This window comes from Pseudopipra pipra, chromosome 1 (assembly GCF_036250125.1).
Source record: "Pseudopipra pipra isolate bDixPip1 chromosome 1, bDixPip1.hap1, whole genome shotgun sequence".
Classification (NCBI taxonomy): Eukaryota; Metazoa; Chordata; class Aves; order Passeriformes; family Pipridae; genus Pseudopipra; species Pseudopipra pipra.
Genome location: NC_087549.1, coordinates 755,606 through 776,020, shown reverse-complemented (window position 1 = coordinate 776,020; position 20,415 = coordinate 755,606). Strand labels below are relative to the sequence as shown.

Sequence of the window (20,415 nt, the reverse complement as noted above, 5' to 3'; positions counted from 1 at the left end):
GCTGGGGGAATGGTTGGACTTGGAGATCTTTTGCATTTAGATTTTAGAATCATAGAATATTGTGAGTTGGAAGGGACCCATGAGGATGATGGAGTCCAATTCCCAGCCCTGCACAGGACACCTGAAGAATCCCACCATGTCTCTGAGAGCATTTTCCAAAGACTTCTTGATCTCAGCCAGGCTTGGTGCTGTGCCAAGCACTTCCAAGTCCTGGGAGTCCTGCTCTGTCTGTCTCTGCTTGAGCAGGGGGATTGAAGCACTTCCTCTGCAGAGTTTTTGCCAAACAGGAGGTTTGCTGGGAGGGCTGAAAAGTCCTGCTGGGGAAGAGAGTTTGTGCAGTGTGTGCTGGACCACAGTGCCTTTGGTGTGGTGTGCACAGGTAAGAGCAGTGTTGTGTGGAAGCCTTTGGTGTAGCAGGTGATGAGTTTGTCCCATGTTCTGGAAGGGCCCCCACCCTGTTCCAGTCTGTGTGTTAGTGCTGATGGCACATTTGTTTAAATTGGTCCTGTGGCCCTTTTCCACCTTGCCCAGGGCCTGTTGATTCCTGGCTTTTTGTCAAGTGATGCTGTGAGACCATTGGAAGAACAAATAACCAGGAGTCATGAGAGGCTGTGATGCAGGAGAACTTTATTGAGACTAAAGAGTGAAAAGAAAGGAGCGGCCAGAGGAAGGGATCCAGTCTGAGGTGCAAATAGGGCGACCATCAGCCGAGATCCTTCCCTTGCAGAAGATTTGTGAAGAGCCCTGAGATCTTGCTGCTCCCCTGGGTGGGAGCAGCCCGGCAGAGGTAGCCAATGGTGTGTGGCTTGTGAGAAGGTGTTTGCAGCAGAGGGGACTGGCCAGAGCCGAAGGGGCACTGGAGAGAAGGGAAGGGGGAGAAAAGAAGGAAGGAGCTGGACCATGTTTGCAGGCAGCATGGGCTGGCCCCTTGGCTGCTTCCTTGCTTGGAGCCCTGAGAACAGGAGCTGGAAGTGCTGAGCCAATTGGACAGCCTGGGCAAGGAGATGAATCCATGTTCCATTTGGTGACTTCCAGGTCCTGGGTGGTTGTTGTTTGGGCGGTTGTTTGGGGCCTCAGCAGATGCCAGAGCAGCCCCTGTTGGCGTAGCAGCCCAGGCCTCCCAGGCCGTAGCCAAAGCCACGGCCATAGCCCAGGCCGTAGCCTCCGGCCCCAAAGCCGCCGGAGATGGGCTGTCCCTGGACGTTGAGCTCCGTGCCCAGGGCAGCCCCTGCGGTGGATCCGACGAAGGAGCTCTGGGGGAAGGAGGTCATGATGGGCCCTGGGAAGGTGACGCGGACGGGGGAGGGCTGGATGAGGATGGTGGAGTCCTGGCACTGCCTGACACAGGGCTCGTTGCAGCTGTTGGCCAGCGGGGTGGGTCCGCAGGGGCGGCAGAGGTCGTAGCAGGCCATGGGTGTGGTGTGGAGGGGCCCTGGGAGGGCAGGCAAGAGAAGGTGAGAGAAGGTGAGAGCAGAGAGGGGTGTGAGGCAGGTGGGGGCGGTGGGGGTGCTCGGGGCGGTGTTGCAGGAGGGCTGGTCAGTGGGGAGGCTGGTGTGGGGCTGTGGGGAGGCGTGAGGGCTGCTGAGGCTGGGTCTGAGCGTGCTGGCCGAGAGGGGCCAGGGGGGCGGTGTGGCAGGAGCAGGAGGGGGTTGTGAGGGGCTGGAGGCTCACCTGGTGGTGGGCAGAGAAGGCAGGAGAAGGCTTGAGGAGAAGCGTGGCAGGGAGAGAGGCGCTGGGCCGGCTTTTATGCTGCTCCCGCAGGGGCGGCACAGCCTTGGCCCAGCCCTGTCAGCTGGCAGCAGCTTTGAGGAGTTGGGATTTGGGAGGGTTGGATTGTTGGATGTGTGTCAGGGCGGGCTGAAGAAACAACCAAGCCCAAGAGAGGTCTGATGTCATCAGTGAGGTAATTTTGTGGCCCTCGTGTGCTGTGGTTTCTGGATGTGTTGTGGATTGTTGATCCTCTTGTTCTGTGTGACTGCATGTCCATCAGTGATTGTGTTGCACCCAGGAATGCTGAGGGAGCCATTTGATGTCCTGGGGAGGCTGCTCTCTATCCGCTTGGAAAGCTCATAGTCCTTTGGAGCAGTTCTTGAGGGATGAAAGAGAGCTCATCCCCTGGAATCATCATTGAGATCAAGAGCGTGGACCTGGAAAACTTGAGGCTGTTCAGGCTGAATTCAGGCTTGTCTGATTCCATTCCTATGGTCCATTTGGACTTCTGAAATTTTCATGACAAGGTACTTGGTCATTTAAACTTTATTTCTTGACCTTCTGAAGAAATACAATAAATAAACACCAAATTGGGCTTGATCTCTTTTTTCCCAGGCATGTCTGGCATTTCCATTCCCTTCTTCCGCATTCAAGCCAGGAGGTTTCATAACGTATAACCCGTCAGTTGTAACATTCTGCAGCTGTGAGCAAAAACTATAATTCCTAGTGGATGGTTGGTGTGCTGTGCTCTCCTCTTCTGTCATTTTGCAGATGTTCCTTTGTGGAATTCTGGGATTCCATGTCCTGCCTTTGAGGCCGCGTCCATCTGACCTTGGCGGCAGCTTTGAGGAGTTGGTTTTGGGGAGGGTTGGACTGTTGGATGTGTGTCAGGTAGGGCTGAAGAAACAACCCGAGCCCAGGAGAGGTGTGATGTCATCAGTGAGGTGCTTTTATGGCCCTCGTGTGCTGTGGGCTGAGTGGGTGAGGTGGGGTGTGTTTTCCTTTCCACAATGCTCCCCTTCCGTGTGCTCCTCTTGCAGATGTGTCCTTGTGGCGGCAGCTTTGAAGGGAGAGTTGGTATTTGGGAGGTTGTGCCCGGAATGTGCTTGTGGGGGCACTTGGCAGGTGCAGACACTGCCCAGGAGATGTGGGGTGTCCTCTATGAGGTCACCTGATGTCACTCCCGTGCTGTGGTTTTGTGGAGTTCTGGGATTCCATGTCCTGCCCTTGAGGCCGCGCCTGTCTGACCTTGGTGGCAGCTTTGATGAGTTGGGATTTGGGAGGGTTGGATGGTTGGATGTGTGTCAGGGAGGGCTGAAGAAACAAAAAGACCAAGGAAATTGGTGGTGTCATCAGTGAGGTCCCCCCGTGTCCCTGGTGTGCTGTGGTTTGTGGGGACCTGGTGAAGATGAGGCCCCAAAGGCTGCCAGGCAGAGCTGCCCCCCTGGAGCCCAGGGCAGAGTTTGCAGGGGGTTTGTCAGGCGAGCAGTGAGTGTTGCTGGGCAAGGGGAAGCCCTGCAGGAAGGTTTGCTGTGTCACTGGGTGCACCTGTGCCCTCAGGGCGTGAGGTGCTGCAGCCAGGAATGCTGAGGGAGCTGCCTGATGAGCTGGGGAGGCCACTCTGCTCCTCTTGCCATCAGCTGCTCATGGTGCCAGTGCCTGGGAGCGCTTCCTGAGGGCTGAAAGAGAGCTCCTGGCTTGGTTTGTGGAGAGAGAGCAGCAGTGACTCCGTGGCTAACTGGCATGTGGTCAGGCTGCCCTCATTGCCAGGGTTACGGTCCCTTGGCATCTCTCACATTTACAGGACATGATACTCTCTCATTGAAACTGTATTTTGTGACCTCATTAAAAAAAGCAATAAACAAACAACAGAGTGGGTTTGGTCCCTTTTTGCCGAGGCTGATCTGTGACATCAGGTCACTGGTTCACCATTCAGGCCATAAGCTTTCATAACTTATAAGCCCTAATTCTTAATATCTTTTTCTTGTGCGGAAAAACCTGTAATTACCTGAGGAAAGTCAATGTGCTTCTCTCTCCTCATCTGTCCTGCTCTGGGTGTTCCTGAATCATATGGAGAAGCCTCAGAGCCTGAGCAGAGCAGCTGCTGGTGGATCTGCTCCAGCTGCTTTTGTGGCTGATCTGATGTTGTGAACCTTGCACACTGGAGGTTTGACCTACCCCATTTCCATCAGGATCATGGATTAAGTGCGAGCTCTGCAAGAGTCTGGATGACAAAAAACTGGGTGTTGTGGTTGCTTGTCGAGAGGGAAGGGATGGCAGCCAGAGGGGCCTGGACAGGCTGGGGAGGAGGACCTGTGTGATGCTCCTGGAATTCAAGAGGGCCAAGAGCTTGTGGGTTGTGTCAGTCCCTAACAGGGCTCCAGGCGGGTGGTGGCTGGTTTGAGAGCAGCCCTGTGGAGAAGGCTTGAAGGGTATTGGTGAGTGAAGAACTGACTGGGAGCCAGGAAGGTGTCCTGGCAGCCCAGAAAGCCCCCGTGTGCTGGGCTCCTGGCCACAGTGTGGGCAGCAGGGAGAGGGAGGGGATTGTGCCCCTCTGCTCCTTTCTGCTGAGATTGGAGTTGGATGTTTAGCTCTGGGAGCCTGAGGAGAAGGAAAGCAGGGAGCTGTTGGTGGGATGCAGAGTAGAGCCATGGGGATGATGAAGGGCTGGAGTCCCCGGTGTCCATGGAGACTGAAACCAGCCCAGACTGGGAGTTTGTGTGCGAGGTGTGGGTGGTGTGTCCAAGGCTCTGTTTGGGCAAGGGAAGAGTTTGTGTCCCATTGTGGAAGGCCCTTCTGTACCAGTCTCTGTTGATCCCTGTGAAATATTTCCTAGGAGGGCGCTGGTCCCTTTCCCACCCATCCGATGGCATCTGTTGCCTGAGCTCTGTGCCAAATGAAATTCTAAGAGTCTTGGAGGAAGAAAGGATGAGGAGGCCTGTCATGTTTTGCTGCAGGAGAACTTTATTGAGAGAAAGAGTGAAAGGGCAGAGAATACAGTGGAAGGGAGAAGGTCTGAGGTGCAGTAGGGCAACCATCAGCTGAGGTACTTGTGTTGTAGCAGATTTTGGCAGAGCCGGAGCTTGTGGTGTGAGGGAAGTTGTGGAGGGCCCTCAGCAGGTGGAGCATCCCAGGCCTCCAAGGCCAGAGCAGCCCAGGCCTCCCAGGCCATAGCCAAAGCCACGGCCATAGCCCAGGCCGTAGCCTCCGGCCCCAAAGCCACCGGAGATGGGCTGTCCCTGGACGTTGAGCTCCGTGCCCAGGGCAGCCCCTGCGGTGGATCCAATGAAGGTACTCTGGGGGAAGGAGGTCATGATGGGCCCTGGGAAGGTGACGCGGACGGGGGAGGGCTGGATGAGGACGGTGGAGTCCTGGCACTGCCTGACACAGGGCTCGTTGCAGCTGTTGGCCAGTGGGGTGGGTCCGCAGGGGCGGCAGAGGTCGTAGCAGGCCATGGGTGTGGTGTGGAGGGGCCCTGGGAGGGCAGGCAAGAGAAGAGAAGGTGAGAGAAGGTAAGAACAGAGAGGGATGTGAGGCAGGTGGGGGCGGTGGGGGTGCTCGGGGCGGTGTTGCAGGAGGGCTGGTCAGTGGGGAGGCTGGTGTGGGGCTGTGGGGAGGCGTGAGGGCTGCTGAGGCTGGGTCCGAGCGTGCTGGCCGAGAGGGGCCAGGGGGGCGGTGTGGCAGGAGCAGGAGGGGGTTGTGAGGGGCTGGAGGCTCACCTGGTGGTGGGCAGAGAAGGCAGGAGAAGGCTTGAGGAGAAGCGTGGCAGGGAGAGAGGCGCTGGGCCGGCTTTTATGCTGCTCCCGCAGGGGCGGCACAGCCTTGGCCCAGCCCTGTCAGCTGGCGGCAGCTTTGAGGAGTTGGGATTTGGGAGGGTTGGATTGTTGGATGTGTGTCAGGGAGGGCCAAATAAATAACCAGAGCCCAGGAGAGGTGTGATGTCATCAGTGAGGTGATTTTGTGGTCCTTGTGTGCTGTGGTTTCTGGATGTGTTGTGGATTGTGGATCCACTTGTTCTGTGTGACTGGATGTCCATCAGTCGTTGTGTTGCACCCAGGAATGCTGAGGGAGCCATTTGATGTCCTGGGGAGGTCACTCTCCATCAACTTGGAAAGGTCATGGTCCTTTGGAGCAATTCTTGAGGGATGAAAGAGAGCTCATCCCCTGGAATGATCATTGAGATCAAGAGAGAGGACTTGGAAAACTTGAATCTGTTCAGGCTGAATTCAGGCTGGTCCGGTTCCATTCCTATGGTCCACTTGGATTTCTGAAATTTTCCTGACAAGGTACTTGGTCATTTAAACTTTATTTCTTGAGCTCCTGAAGAAATACAATAAACAAAGAGCCAATGGGGTTCCATCCCTTTTTTCCCAGGCTGGTCTGTGATGCCTGTTCTCTTATTCCGCATTCAAGCCATGAGGTTTCATAACTCTGAACCTGTAACATCCTGTACCTGAGAATAAAAAATTATAATTCCTAGTGATTGTTCAGTGGGCTCCTCTCTCCTCTTGTGTCATGGTGCGGACATTGCTTTGTGGAATTCTGTGATTGCATGTCCTGCCCTCGAGGCCGTGTCCATCTGACCTTGGCAGCAGGTTTGAACTGTGAGTATTAGAGGGCAAAGTCTGGAGTTGATGGTGCGTGTCAGGGAGGGCTGAAGATGTGAGCAAAGCTTTGGAGAGGTGGGGTGTGATGAGTGAGGTGCCCCCGTGTCCCTGGTGTGCTGTGGTTTGGGGGTGTGTTGTGAGGAGGGGCCCCAAAGCATCCCAGCCCTGTCAGGCTGCTCTGGAGTTTCACAGGTGTTGCCCCTTCCCTCCCCTTCCATTCCTCTCCCCTTTGCTTCCACCTGGCTAAGCCTGACACTGGACCTGACTTTTCCTGCTGACTGTGCTCTTGGGGGGTTTGGTGCCCCTCCTGCTTTGAAGGTTTTGATGGCTGGGGCCTTTTGGGCCCTGTCCTGAGCTGAGTGGCAGGGAGGGAGGTCTCTGTTTTGGGCTTCTTTTCTGTCTGAGGGGCAGCAAGAGGATTTGGAGGTGTCCAGTGTTGTTGGACACAAACATTGCGTGATGGCAGAGAGTGCAAACAAGGCCGGGCTGTGTCAGTGCCCAGTGTGGTGGGGTGAGAAGTGTGTGCAGGGCTGGGCCCAGAGCCTTGGGCTGAGTGTCCCAAAGTGCAGATGGGAATAAGTGTGCAGTGCTGTAGCCCAGGAGCTGCATCCATTGGGCCAAGACTGCAAAGATAAGTGGTGATGGCCATGGCCATGTCCTGGAGTTGAGCAAGGGCAGGGGCAAAGTCCTGTTTGTGGGGAGGGGTCAGCCCAGGGAGGAGGAAAGGCTGGAGATCAACTGGATCAACTGTTTTCATAGAATTAATCTCTTATGAGGACCAGATTTTGTGTTCCTGGTGGAGAACAAATGGCCCAAGAGGTGGCCATGAACCCGTGTGGGAAAAGGGGTCAGAGGTCTGCAGGTGAGGATTGGGCAAGTTGTGACCAAGCAGTGGGAGGTGACTCTTGCTGCCTCCTCAGCACTGGTGATGTGCCATGTGAGGTCTGTGGGCAGTGCTGGGCTCTCCAGTGGAAGAAGCTGATGGACTTGGGGAATGCAGTTGAGGAGCATCAAGATTGTAAAGAGGCCGGAGGATGTTGGCTAGAAGAGAGGCTGAGAGAGCTGGGACTGGCAGGAGGAGACAGGGCTGTCCAGGGGAGTGTCCTGAGTGTGTGTGAATCCCTGCTGGCAGGGACTGAAGTGGAGGGAGCCCAGCTCTTGTCAGCAGAACACATGGGCAGGACAAGGGGCCCTGGACACAAGGGAAACAGATGGAATTGCATGGGCAAAGGAGACAAGGCTTGTTGTGTGTGAGGGAGGTGAGAGAGTGGCAGAGGAGGTGGAGTCTGTGTGCCTGGAGCTGTAACGCTGAACTGGCCATGGTCCTGGCCAAGCTGCTCTTGCGGGGTTGGTTTGAGCAGGGGGGTTGAAGCACTTGCACTGCATCCTGGCCAAGTGGCTGATGTTGTGTCTGTGCTGGGCAGGTTGAAGAGTCGTGGTGGGGAAGAGAGTTTGTGCAGTGTGTGCTGGCGCAGAGAGACTTTGGCAGAGGCGTGTGCAGGAGAGCCTTGTTGTGTGGAAGCCTTTGGTGTGGCAGGTGATGGGTTTGTGCCACGTTGTGGCAGGGCCCCTCCACCCCTGTTCCGTTGCCCATCTGTGTTAGTGCTGGTGACAGATTTGCTAAGAAAGGTGTTGTGGCCTTTTTCCAGATTCCCACTGGCTGTAGAGCCCTGGCCTTGTGCCGAGTGAAGATGTAAAACCATTGGAATCAAAAAAGAGGAGTCCTGAGAGACTTTGATGCAAAAGAATTTTATTGAGTCAAAGGAGTGAAGAGACAGGAGCAGGGAGTGGGATGGACGAGGTGTGAGGTGCAAGTAGGGCGACCATCAGCCGAGGTGCTTTGCTTGCAGGAGATATTGGTGCAAGAGTGAGAAGGGCAGGTGCAGGGAGTGTCAGCTGTGCTGGCAAGAACCCTCAGCAGGTGCCAGAGCAGCCCAGGCCTGCCAGGCCAGAGCAGCCCAGGCCTCCCAGGCCGTAGCCAAAGCCACGGCCATAGCCCAGGCCGTAGCCTCCGGCCCCAAAGCCGCCGGAGATGGGCTGTCCCTGGACGTTGAGCTCCGTGCCCAGGGTAGCCCCTGCGGTGGATCCGACGGCGGAGCTCTGGGGGAAGGAGGTCATGATGGGCCCTATGAAGGTGACGCGGACGGGGGAGGGCTGGATGAGGACGGTGGAGTCCTGGCACTGCCTGACACAGGGCTCGTTGCAGCTGTTGGCCAGCGGGGTGGGTCCGCAGGGGCGGCAGAGGTCGTAGCAGGCCATGGGTGTGGTGTGGAGGGGCCCTGGGAGGGCAAGAGAAGAGAAGGTGAGAGAAGGTGAGAGCAGAGAGGGGTGTGAGGCAGGTGGGGGCGGTGGGGGTGCTCGGGGCGGTGTTGCAGGAGGGCTGGTCAGTGGGGAGGCTGGTGTGGGGCTGTGGGGAGGCGTGAGGGCTGCTGAGGCTGGGTCCGAGCGTGCTGGCCGAGAGGGGCCAGGGGGGCGGTGTGTCAGGAGCAGGAGGGGGTTGTGAGGGGCTGGAGGCTCACCTGGTGGTGGGCAGAGAAGGCAGGAGAAGGCTTGAGGAGAAGCGTGGCAGGGAGAGAGGCGCTGGGCCGGCTTTTATGCTGCTCCCGCAGGGGCGGCACAGCCTTGGCCCAGCCCTGTCAGCTGGCGGCACTTTTGAGGTGTTCTCATTTAGGAGCATTGCCATGGAATTTGTGTGTTGTGGCATATTGGAGACATGAGCAAAGCCCTGGAGAGTTGGGGTGTCATCAGTGAGGTCACCCCGTGTCCCTCGTTTTGTGGTTTCTGGGTGTATTGTGCGGAGAGGCCCCATTCCCTCACAACCCTGCCAGCTTGCTTTAGCTCTGGAGGTGTGCTCGGGGTGAGGAGCTGCCCCTTCCATTGCATTTGCTCCTTGCCCACCTTTCTCCCAGCTGGCTCAGCCTGTCCTTAGGTCGGGCCTTTCTCACTGGCTTTGCTCTGGGATGGGCTCGTTTACACCCCGGGCTCACAGGGCTTGTGCTCCCCAGTGAGAAGGCTGGAAAGAGGATGTGGGGTACTACAGGCCTTTCAGTCTGACCTAAGTGCCAGGGAAGTTTCTGGAGCAGGTCACTTTGAGTGCCATCACATAGCACTTGCAGGACAAGGAGGGGATCTGGCCCAGCCATGATGGGTTTGTGAAAGGCAGGTGCTGCTTGAGCAAGGTGAGCTCCTTGTAGGCCAAGGTGAGCCACTGAGTGGGTGAGGTGGGGTGTGTTTTCCTTTCCACAGTGCTCCCTTTGCGTGTCCTCCTCTTGCAGACGTGTCCTTGTGGCGGCAGCTTTGAAGGCAGAGTTGGTATTTGGGAGGTTGTGCCTGGAATGTGCTTGTGGGGGCACTTGGCAGGTGCAGACACTGCCCAGGAGAGGTGGGGTGTCCTCTGTGAGGTCACCTGATGTCACTCCTGTGCTGTGGGTTTGTGGAGTTCTGGGATTCCATGTCCTGCCCTTGAGGCCGTGCCCATCTGACCTTGGTGGCAGCTTTGATGAGTTGGGATTTGGGAGGGTTGGATGGTTGGATGTGTGTCAGGGAGGGCTGAAGAAACAAAAAGGCCAAGGAAATTGGTGGTGTCATCAGTGAGGTCCCCCCGTGTCCCTGGTGTGCTGTGGTTTGTGGGGACCTTGTGAAGATGAGGCCCCAAAGGCTGCCAGGCAGAGCTGCCCCCCTGGAGACCAGGGCAGAGTTTGCAGGGGGTTTGTCAGGCGAGCAGTGAGTGTGGCTGGGCAAGGGGAAGCCCTGCAGGAAGGTTTGCTGTGTCACTGGGTGCACCTGTGCCCTCAGGGCGTGAGGTGCTGCAGCCAGGAATGCTGAGGGAGCTGCCTGATGTGCTGGGGAGGCCACTCTGCTCCTCTTGCCATCAGCTGCTCATGGTGCCAGTGCCTGGGAGCACTTCCTGAGGGCTGAAAGAGAGCTCCTGGCTTGGTTTGTGGAGGAAGAGCAGCAGTGACTCCCTGGCTTACTGGCATGTGGTCAGGCTGCCCTCATTGCCAGGGTTACGGTCCCTTGGCATCTCTCACATTTACAGGACATGATACTCTCTCATTGAAACTGTATTTCGTGACCTCATTAAGAAAAGCAATAAACAAACAACATCCTGGGCTTGGTCCCTTTTTGCCCAGGCTGGTCTGTGACATCAGTTCACTGGTTCACCATTCAGGCCATAAGCTTTCATAATTTATAAGCCCTAATTCTTAGTATCTTTTTCTTGTGAGGAAAAACCTGTAATTACCAGAGGAAGGTCAATGTGCTTCTCTCTCCTCGTCTGTCCTGCTGTGGGTGTTCCTGAATCATATGGAGAAGCCTCAGAGCCTGAGCAGAGCAGCTGCTGGTGGATCTGCTCCAGCTGCTTTTGTGGCTGATCTGATGTTCTGAACCTTGCACACTGGAGGTTTGACCTACCCCATTTCCACCAGGATCATGGATTAAGTGCGAGCTCTGCAAGACTGTGGATGACACCAAGCTGAGTGTTGTGGTTGGTTGTCGAGAGGGAAGGGATGGCAGCCAGAGGGGCCTGGAGAGGCTGGGGAGGAGGACCTGTGTGATGCTCCTGGAATTCAAGAGGGCCAAGAGCTTGTGGGTTGTGTGAGTCCCTAACAGGGCTCCAGGCTGGTAGTGGCTGGTTTGAGAGCAGCCCTGTGGAGAAGGCTTGGAGGGTATTGGTGAGTGAAGAACTGACTGGGAGCCAGGAACGTGTCCTGGCAGCCCAGAAAGCCCCCGTGTGCTGGGCTCCTGGCCACCGTTTGGGCAGCAGGGAGAGGGAGGGGAATGTGCCCCTCTGCTCCTTTCTGCTAAGATTGGAGTTGTGTGTTCAGCTCTGGGAGCCTGAGGAGAAGGAAAGCAGGGAGCTGTTGGTGGGATGCAGAGTAGAGCCTTGGGGATGATGAAGGGCTGGAGCCCCCGGTGTCCATGGAGACTGAAACCAGCCCAGACTGGGAGTTCGTGTGCGAGGTGTGGGTGGTGTGTCCAAGGCTGTGTTTGGGCAAGGGAAGAGTTTGTGTCCCATTGTGGAAAGCCCTTCTGTACCAGTCTCTGTTGAGGCTTGTGAAATATTTCCTAGGAGAGAGCTGGTCCCTTTCCCACCCATCCGATGGCATCTGTTGCCAGAGCTCTGTGCCAAATGAAATTCTAAGAGTCTTGGAGGAAGAAAGGATGAGGAGGCCTGTCATGTTTTGCTGCAGGAGAACTTTATTGAGAGAAAGAGTGAAAGGGCAGAGAAGACAGTGGAAGGGAGAAGGTCTGAGGTACAGTAGGGCAACCATCAGCTGAGGTACTTGTGTTGTAGCAGATTTTGGCAGAGCCGGAGCTTGTGGTGTGAGGGAAGTTGTGGAGGGCCCTCAGCAGGTGGAGCATCCCAGGCCTGCCAAGCCAGAGCAGCCCAGGCCTCCCAGGCCGTAGCCAAAGCCACGGCCATAGCCCAGGCCGTAGCCTCCGGCCCCAAAGCCGCCGGAGATGGGCTGTCCCTGGACGTTGAGCTCCGTGCCCAGGGCAGCCCCTGCGGTGGATCCGACGAAGGAGCTCTGGGGGAAGGAGGTCATGATGGGCCCTGGGAAGGTGACGCGGACGGGGGAGGGCTGGATGAGGACGGTGGAGTCCTGGCACTGCCTGACACAGGGCTCGTTGCAGCTGTTGGCCAGCGGGGTGGGTCCGCAGGGGCGGCAGAGGTCGTAGCAGGCCATGGGTGTGGTGTGGAGGGGCCCTGGGAGGGCAGGCAAGAGAAGGTGAGAGAAGGTGAGAGCAGAGAGGGGTGTGAGGCAGGTGGGGGCGGTGGGGGTGCTCGGGGCGGTGTTGCAGGAGGGCTGGTCAGTGGGGAGGCTGGTGTGGGGCTGTGGGGAGGCGTGAGGGCTGCTGAGGCTGGGTCCGAGCGTGCTGGCCGAGAGGGGCCAGGGGGGCGGTGTGGCAGGAGCAGGAGGGGGTTGTGAGGGGCTGGAGGCTCACCTGGTGGTGGGCAGAGAAGGCAGGAGAAGGCTTGAGGAGAAGTGTGGCAGGGAGAGAGGCACTGGGCCGGCTTTTATGCTGCTCCTGCAGGGGCGGCACAGCCTTGGCCCAGCCCTTGGGGCATTTCTCAGGCAGCAGTTCTTGCCTGGCCCAGCCTGGTGAGTCCGGAGCTGGGCGCTGTTTTCTGTCCCCACCTCTGCAATGTCATGTCCTGCCCTTGAGGCCGTGTCCATCTCACCTTGGCGGCAGCTTTTGAGATTGAGCTGTAATTGGGAGGATTTGCATGGGAAGTGCATTTCAGGGAGGTTTGTAAACCTGAGTGAAGCTTTGGAGGCAGAGGTGTCATTAGTGAGGTTACCTCATTGCACTCGTCTGCTGTGGTTTGTGGTTCCCTTGTGCAGAGTGAATCCTCTTCTGTGTAACTGGATGTAAGTAAATCATTTTACTGCACCCAGGAATGCTGAGGAAGCTGCTTTTTGTTCCTGGGAGGTCACTCTCCCGTAGCCTGTTACGGTCATGGTGCCTGGGAGCACTTCCTGATGGCTGAAGGAGAGCTCATTCTCCCCCTGTCTTGAACAGGAATGAGAGGGATGATCTGGAAAACTCAAGGTTGGTCAGGGTGAGCTCCTACCCACTGTTATGCTCCATTTGGATCTTCCAAAGTCGACAAGCAGCAGATTCTGTCATTTAAACAATGTTTCTTCAGCTCATGAATAATCCAGTGACCAAACAGCAAACTCAGGCTGGATAATTTTTTTGCCCAGGCTGGTCTATGACCTTAATTTACATATTCAGCATTTTTATCATAAGGTTTTTTTGAACCTGTAAGTTTTGATATCTTGCAGCTCTGAGCCAAACCCAGTAAGGTCAGTGGGCTCCTCTTTACACCTCTGCCATGGTATGGGTGTTCCTGTAGGATCCGAGGAAGTGTGAAAGCCTCAGCAGTGCAGCTGCTGCTTCAGGATCTGCTTCAGGAACTGTTTTGGGGGAGCTGATGTTCTGAACCTTCCAGGCTGGAGCTTTGGTCCTACACCATTTCCACCCTTCCTGTATTCTGCCAGGGGCAAAGAAGAGCCTTCAGGAGAGGTCAATTTGCAGGGGACAGTGGCTGCCCGATGGCCTTTGGCTCTTGCTGGCCACTTGTCCTGCTTGCAGAGCATGGATCAAAGTGTGGGAGAGAAGTGGCGTTGCCCTGGAGCCCTGGGGCCCAGCGCTGGGGATGGGTCAGCAGGCAGATGGAGCCCCAGTCACTGTCCCCCTTGGAGCTCTGTCATCCCCCAGGGCTTCCCCCACTGCTGCCTGTGCTGCTCCTGCACAGCTGGACAATTGTCTTGTCCAGGAGGGTGCAGTGAGGGACAGGAGCATCAACCTGCCTTTGCTAAGTGGGGCTGAGTTGGGCTGATTGCAGCCTGCCAGGAGCTGTGCTGAGTGCCAGCAGCTGCCGAAATGCAGGGGAGCTGAGTGTGCTGAGGGTTGTCCCCCAGGGCAGCAGAGGTGTTGGGGAGGAAGAAGAGGGGAGGCAGGAATGGGGTGTGTGTCTGGGCGTTGCTGGGGCTGCAGGGCCTGGCAGGCAAGAGGCAGCTGGGCCAGTGCAGGGCTGGGCTGGGGGTGCCAGGGAGTGTGGGGGTCTCAGGGATCCCCCCAGAGAGGGGGGTTGTTTCACTGGGTGTGCAATAGTCCCCGGGGAAAGGTGGGGTGAAGCCTGGAGTGCTGAGGGAGGGACCTGATTTTCCAGCACTGCACAGAGATGAATCTGATGGAATTCAGCAGGGAAAGGCCAAGTCCTGTTTCTGCAGAGGACTCTTCCTGGTGGCAGCAGTGACTGGGGAGCAATTAGACAGAAAGCAACCCAGCAGAGATGGACCTTGTGGTAATGGTGGAGAACCAAAGGATCCTGGACTGAGTGACTCAAGAGCAGTGTAGGGCCACAGGGGTTTTGAAGGGGTGCAGGAGCTTTTCACAAGTGGAGAGGGTGAGAGAGTTGGGAACACTTAGTCAGGAGTCAAAAATGTGCCCTGGGTCATCTTAGGTGTGTATGAATCCGTGATGGCAGGAACGAAGAGAAGGGAGCCTGGCTCTTGAGAGTCCTGCCCAGTAGCAGAAGAGGTGACCATGAGCACAACTGAAACTAAATGGAATTCCATGGGCAAAGAAGGCAGTTTGAGGGTGTTCATAGTGTGGAAGAGGTTGTGGAGTCTCCATCCTGAGAGATCTAAAACTGAACTGGCCACGGCACTGGAAATCCTGCTCTCCCTGGCTCTGCTTATGAAGAGGGGTGAAGCACTTGCTCTCCAGAGTTTTTGCCAAAATGAACAATATTGTAACTCAGTTTGCTGAAGGGTTTGAGAGTCCTGCTGGGGAAGAGAGTTTGTGCAGTGTGTGTTGAAATAGAGAGACTTTGGCAGAGGGGTGTGCAGGAGAGCCTTGTTGTGTGGAAGCCTTTGGTGTAGCAGGTGATGGGTTTGTGCCATATTTTGGAAGACCCCCCACCCTGTGCCAGTCTGTGTGTTAGTGCTGGTGGCACAATTGTTAAGAAAGGCCTTGTGGCCCTTTTCCACCCACCCCAACGGCCTCATGAGCCCTGGTGTTGTGTTGTATTCCTTCAGATTGTGAGAGCATGGGAAGAAAAAATTAAGAGGAGACATCAGAGGCTGTGATGCAGGAGAACTTTATTGAGACTAAAGAGTAAAAAGGCAGAAGCAGCCAGGGAAGGGATCCGGTCTGAGGTGCAAGCAGAGCGATCATCAGATGAGGTCCTTCCCTTGCAGAAGATTTGTCCAGAGCCCTGAGATCTTGCTGCTCCCCTTGTTGGGAGCAGCCCAGCAGAGGTAGCCAATGGTGTGTGGCTTGTGAGAAGGTGTTTGCAGCAGAGGGGACTGACCAGAGCTGAAGGGGTGCTGGAGAGAAGGAAGGGGGAGAAGAGGAGGAGGGAGCTGGGCCATGTTTGCAGGCAGTGCGGGCTGGCCCCTTGGCTGCTTCCTTGCTTGGAGCCCTGAGAACAGGAGCTGGAAGTGCTGAGCCCATTGGAGAGCCTTGGGGTGGAGATGAATCCATGTTCCATTTGGTGACTTGCAGGTCCTGCGTGGTTGGTGTTGGGGCAGTTGTTTGGGACCTCAGCAGATGCCGTAGCAGCCCCTGTTGGCGTAGCAGCCCAGGCCTCCCAGGCCGTAGCCAAAGCCACGGCCATAGCCCAGGCCGTAGCCAAAGCCGCCGGAGATGGGCTGTCCCTGGACATTGAGCTCCGTGCCCAGGGCAGCCCCTGCGGTGGATCCAACGAAGGAGCTCTGGGGGAAGGAGGTCATGATGGGCCCTGGGAAGGTGACGCGGACGGGGGAGGGCTGGATGAGGACGGTGGAGTCCTGGCACTGCCTGACACAGGGCTCGTTGCAGCTGTTGGCCAGCGGGGTGGGTCCGCAGGGGCGGCAGAGGTCGTAGCAGGCCATGGGTGTGGTGTGGAGGGGCCCTGGGAGGGCAGGCAAGAGAAGGTGAGAGAAGGTGAGAGCAGAGAGGGGTGTGAGGCAGGTGCGGGCGGTGGGGGTGCTCGGGGCGGTGTTGCAGGAGGGCTGGTCAGTGGGGAGGCTGGTGTGGGGCTGTGGGGAGGCGTGAGGGCTGCTGAGGCTGGGTCCGAGCGTGCTGGCCGAGAGGGGCCAGGGGGGCGGTGTGGCAGGAGCAGGAGGGGGTTGTGAGGGGCTGGAGGCTCACCTGGTTGTGGGCAGAGAAGGCAGGAGAAGGCTTGAGGAGAAGCGTGGCAGGGAGAGAGGCGCTGGGCCGGCTTTTATGCTGCTCCCGCAGGGGCGGCACAGCCTTGGCCCAGCCCTGTCAGCTGGCGGCAGCTTTGAGGAGTTGGGATTTGGGAGGGTTGGATTGTTGGATGTTTGTCAAGGAGAGCTGAATAAACAACCAGAGCCAGGAGAGGTGTGATGTCATCAGTGAGGTGATTTTGTGGCCCTCGTGTTCTGGGGTTTCTGGATATGTTGTGGGTTGTGGATCCTCTTGTTCTGTGTGACTGGACGTCCCTCAGTCATTGTGGTGCTCCCAGGAATGCTGAGGGAGCTGGGGGATGTTCAGGGGGTCACTCTGCAATAGCTTGGAATGGTCACAGTGCCTGGAGGGCTTCCTGATGGTAAAGGAGAGCTCCTTCCCCTCCTGACTTGAACAGGACCAAGAGGGAGGAACTGGAGAAAAGTAGAAGCTGCCTGGGCTGAACTTGTTCCAGTGTTCTGTTCCATTTGGATTTCCTAAATTCATGTGACAACATATTCTGTCATTCCAAGTGTATCATTTTACCTGATTAAGAAATCCAATGAAGAAACAACAAAGTGAGCCTGATCCCTTTTTGCCCAGGCTGCTCTGGGACGTCACTTCCCCTATTCCGCATTCAAGCCATGAGGTTTCAGAATTTATAACCCAAAGTTGTTACATCCTGGATCTGTGAGGATAGAACTATACTTACTAGTGGTCAATTGGCAAGCTCCTCTCTCCTTTTCTGTCATAAGAAAGGAATTCTTATGCGGAATTCTGTGAGTCCCTGCCCTGCCCTTGAGGCCGTGTCCATCTGACCTTGGCAGCAGGTTTGAATTGTGAGTATTAGAGGCCAAAGTCTGGAGTTGATGGTGTGTGTCAGGGAGGGCTGAAGGTGTGAGCAAAGCTTTGGAGAGGTGGGGTGTGATGAGTGAGGTGCCCCCGTGTCCCTGGTGTGCTGTGGTTTGGGGGTGTGTTGTGAGGAGGGGCCCCAAAGCATCCCAGCCCTGTCAGGCTGCTCTGGACCTTTTTAGCTGGACCAGACATGAGGAGCTGCCCCTTCCATGGCATTCATTCCCTCCCCTCCTTGGTTCCATCTCTCCCAGCCTGTCACTAGCTCTGGCCTTTCCCACTGGGATTGGGAAGGCAATCCCTGTGATTCCGGGAGGCCTCCCGTGCTGCCCAAAGTCTCGTATTGGTTCATCCATAGCGCTGGTGCCACTGTGGGGTCCAGTGCTGGGCTGTGCTGGGATACGTGGGAAGGGAAAGTAGTGAAGGATGAGGAGAAGACAAGTAAGGAGCAGAGGCAGGAACTGGCGATGTTTAATTTTCTGAAAGAGAGGGGTGACCTGGTTGCTCTCTGGAGTTCCCTGAATGGGGCTCAGAGCAAGGAGAGTGTCAGTGTTGTCTCCCTGCTCCCAAGGCCTGGGAGGAGAGGAAAAGGCTCAACTTACCCCAGGGAAGGTTGAGTTGCCTATTGAGTTGCTGGGAAGGGTTGTCAATTCTTGGCACAGGCTGCCCAGGGCAGTGGTGGAGTCCCCATCCCTGGAGGGATGTAAAAGCCGTGTAGATGTGGCCCTTGGGGACATGGGTGAAGTGGTGGCTTTGGCCGTGCTGGGGGAATGGTTGGACTTGAAGATCTTTTGTATTTAGATTTTAGAATCATAGAATATTGTGAGTTGGAAGGGACCCATGAGGATGATGGAGTGCAATTCCCAGCCCTGCACAGGACACCTCAAGAATCCCACCATGTCTCTGAGAACATTTTCCAAAGACTTCTTGATCTCAGCCAGGCTTGGTGCTGTGCCCACTGCCATCGGGAGCCTGTTCCAGTGCTCAAGCAGCCTCTGGGTGAAAACCTTTTTGCTGATGTCCAACCTAACCCTGCCCTGACTCAGCTGCAGCTGTTTCCTGGAGTGCTGTCCCTGGTCAGGAGAGTGAAGAGATCGGTCCCTGCCCCTCCACTGCCCCTCCAGAGCTGGATGAGCACAGCTCTTGTCAGGGATGCCCTTGGGCAGGAGGGCAGACCTTGGGCATAGGGGAAACAGATGAGATTCCATTGACAAGGAAGAAAAGGATTTTCCAGTGTGAGGGTGGTCACAGAGTGGAAGAGGTGGTGGGGTCTCTGTCCTGGCAGATATAAAACTGCACTGACCAAAGTCCTTGGAGTCCTGCTCTGTGTGACCCTGCTTGAGCAGGGGGGTTGAAGCACTTGCTGTGCAGAGTTCCTTCCAAACAGGAGGTTTGCTGGGAGGGCTGAAGAGTCCTGCTGGGGAAGAGAGTTTGTGCAGTGTTGCTGGACCACAGTGCCTTTGGTGTGGTGTGCACAGGTAAGAGTAGTGTTGTGTGAAAGCCTTTGGTGTAGCAGGTGATGGGTTTGTCCCATGTTCTGGAAGGACCCCCACCCTGTGCCAGTCTGTGTGTTAGTGCTGGTGGCACATTTGTTTAAATTGGTCGTGTGGCCCTGTTCCACCTTGCCCAGGGCCTGTTGATCCCTGGCTTTGTGTCAAGTGAGACCACTGGAAGAACAAATAACCAGGAGTCATGAGAGACTGTGATGCAGAAGAACTTTATTGAGACTAAAGAGTAAAAAGAAAGAAGCAACCAGGGAAAGGGATCTGGTCTGAGGTGCAAGCAGAGCGACCATCAACCGAGGTCCTTCCTTGCAGAAGATTTGTGAAGAGCCCTGAGATCTTGCTGCTCCCCTTGTTGGGAGCAGCCCAGCAGAGGTAGCCAATGGTGTGTGGCTTGTGAGAAGGTGTTTGCAGCAGAGGGGACTGACCAGAGCTGAAGGGGTGCTGGAGAAAATGAAGGGGGAGAAAAGAAGGAAGGAGCTCGACCATGTGTGCAGGCTGGCCCCTTGGCTGCTTTCTTGCTTGGAGCCCTGAGAACAGGAGCTGGAAGTGCTGAGCCCTTTGGAGAGCCTGGGCACGGAGATGAATCCATGTTCCATTTCGTGACTCCCAGATCCTGGGTGGTTGTTGTTGGGGCAGTTGTTTGGGGCCTCAGCAGATGCCAGAGCAGCCCCTGTTGGCGTAGCAGCCCAGGCCTCCCAGGCCGTAGCCAAAGCCACGGCCATAGCCCAGGCCGTAGCCAAAGCCGCCGGAGATGGGCTGTCCCTGGACGTTGAGCTCCGTGCCCAGGGCAGCCCCTGCGGTGGATCCGACGAAGGTACTCTGGGGGAAGGAGGTCATGATGGGCCCTATGAAGGTGACGCGGACGGGGGAGGGCTGGATGAGGACGGTGGAGTCCTGGCACTGCCTGACACAGGGCTCGTTGCAGCTGTTGGCCAGCGGGGTGGGTCCGCAGGGGCGGCAGAGGTCGTAGCAGGCCATGGGTGTGGTGTGGAGGGGCCCTGGGAGGGCAGGCAAGAGAAGGTGAGAGAAGGTGAGAGCAGAGAGGGGTGTGAGGCAGGTGCGGGTGGTGGGGGTGCTCGGGGCGGTGTTGCAGGAGGGCTGGTCAGTGGGGAGGCTGGTGTGGGGCTGTGGGGAGGCGTGAGGGCTGCTGAGGCTGGGTCCGAGCGTGCTGGCAGAGAGGGGCCAGGGGGGCGGTGTGGCAGGAGCAGGAGGGGGTTGTGAGGGGCTGGAGGCTCACCTGGTGGTGGGCAGAGAAGGCAGGAGAAGGCTTGAGGAGAAGCGTGGCAGGGAGAGAGGCGCTGGGCCGGCTTTTATGCTGCTCCCGCAGGGGCGGCACAGCCTTGGCCCAGCCCTGTCAGCTGGCGGCAGCTTTGAGGAGTTGGTTTTTGGGAGGGTTGGATTGTTGGATGTGTGTCAGGGAGGGCAGGAGAAACAACCAGAGCCCAGGAGAGGTTTTATGTCATCAGTGAGGTGATTTTGTGGCCCTCGTGTGCTGTGGTTTGTGGGTGCTTTGTGCTGACTTGGCCCCCTTTTGTTCTGTGTGACTGGATGTCCATCAGTCATTGTGTCGCACCCAGGAATGTTGAGGGAGCCATTTGATGTCCTGGGGAGGTCACTCTCCATCAGCTTGGAAAGATCATGGTCCTTTGGAGCACTTCTGGAGGGATGAAAAGCAGCTCATCCCCTGGAATCGTGATTGAGATCAAGAGAGAGGAACTAGAAAACTTGAGGCTGCTCAAGCTGAATTCAAACTGGTCCAGTTCCATTCCTATCGTCCATTTGGATTTCTGAAATTTTCATCACAAGGTACTTGGTCATTTAAACTTTATTTCTGGGCCTTCTGAAGAAATGCAAGAAACAAACATTCATCGGGGCTCGATCCCTTGTTGCCCAGGCTGCTCTGTGACGCCAATTCCCTTATTTTGCATTCAAGCCAGGAGATTTCACAATGTGTAACTCCTAAGTTTTAACATCCTGTGCCTGTGAGCAAAAACTGTAATTACTACTGGATGGTCACTGCACTCCTCTCTCCTCTTCTGTCATTTTGCAGA

The 20,415-nt window shown here is 56.4% G+C and overlaps 6 protein-coding genes across 6 annotated transcripts; all 6 read right to left on the bottom strand.

Annotated features, from left to right (window-relative positions):
- Positions 1–787: 787 nt before the first annotated feature.
- On the bottom strand, positions 788–1,596 carry LOC135414044 (feather keratin B-4-like). The gene has a single exon (XM_064654332.1). It carries the CDS (start codon positions 1,410–1,412, stop codon positions 1,074–1,076), a length of 339 nt encoding a protein of 112 aa, XP_064510402.1. The 5' UTR covers positions 1,413–1,596; the 3' UTR covers positions 788–1,073.
- A 3,227-nt stretch (positions 1,597–4,823) lies between these two features.
- LOC135405780 (feather keratin B-4-like) lies at positions 4,824–5,165 on the bottom strand. The gene has a single exon (XM_064640376.1). It carries the CDS (start codon positions 5,163–5,165, stop codon positions 4,824–4,826), a length of 342 nt encoding a protein of 113 aa, XP_064496446.1.
- Positions 5,166–8,231: 3,066 nt separating this feature from the next.
- Positions 8,232–8,576, bottom strand: LOC135405770 (feather keratin B-4-like). The gene has a single exon (XM_064640364.1). The coding sequence runs from the start codon at positions 8,574–8,576 to the stop codon at positions 8,232–8,234; it is 345 nt and encodes a 114-aa protein (XP_064496434.1).
- A 3,089-nt stretch (positions 8,577–11,665) lies between these two features.
- On the bottom strand, positions 11,666–12,007 carry LOC135405764 (feather keratin B-4-like). Its single transcript, XM_064640351.1, has one exon. It carries the CDS (start codon positions 12,005–12,007, stop codon positions 11,666–11,668), a length of 342 nt encoding a protein of 113 aa, XP_064496421.1.
- Positions 12,008–14,915: 2,908 nt separating this feature from the next.
- Positions 14,916–16,114, bottom strand: LOC135413993 (feather beta keratin-like). Its single transcript, XM_064654228.1, has one exon. It carries the CDS (start codon positions 15,707–15,709, stop codon positions 15,380–15,382), a length of 330 nt encoding a protein of 109 aa, XP_064510298.1. The 5' UTR covers positions 15,710–16,114; the 3' UTR covers positions 14,916–15,379.
- Positions 16,115–18,868: 2,754 nt separating this feature from the next.
- On the bottom strand, positions 18,869–19,407 carry LOC135413938 (feather beta keratin-like). The gene has a single exon (XM_064654104.1). The coding sequence runs from the start codon at positions 19,340–19,342 to the stop codon at positions 19,013–19,015; it is 330 nt and encodes a 109-aa protein (XP_064510174.1). The 5' UTR covers positions 19,343–19,407; the 3' UTR covers positions 18,869–19,012.
- Between the last annotated feature and the right edge of the window lie 1,008 nt (positions 19,408–20,415).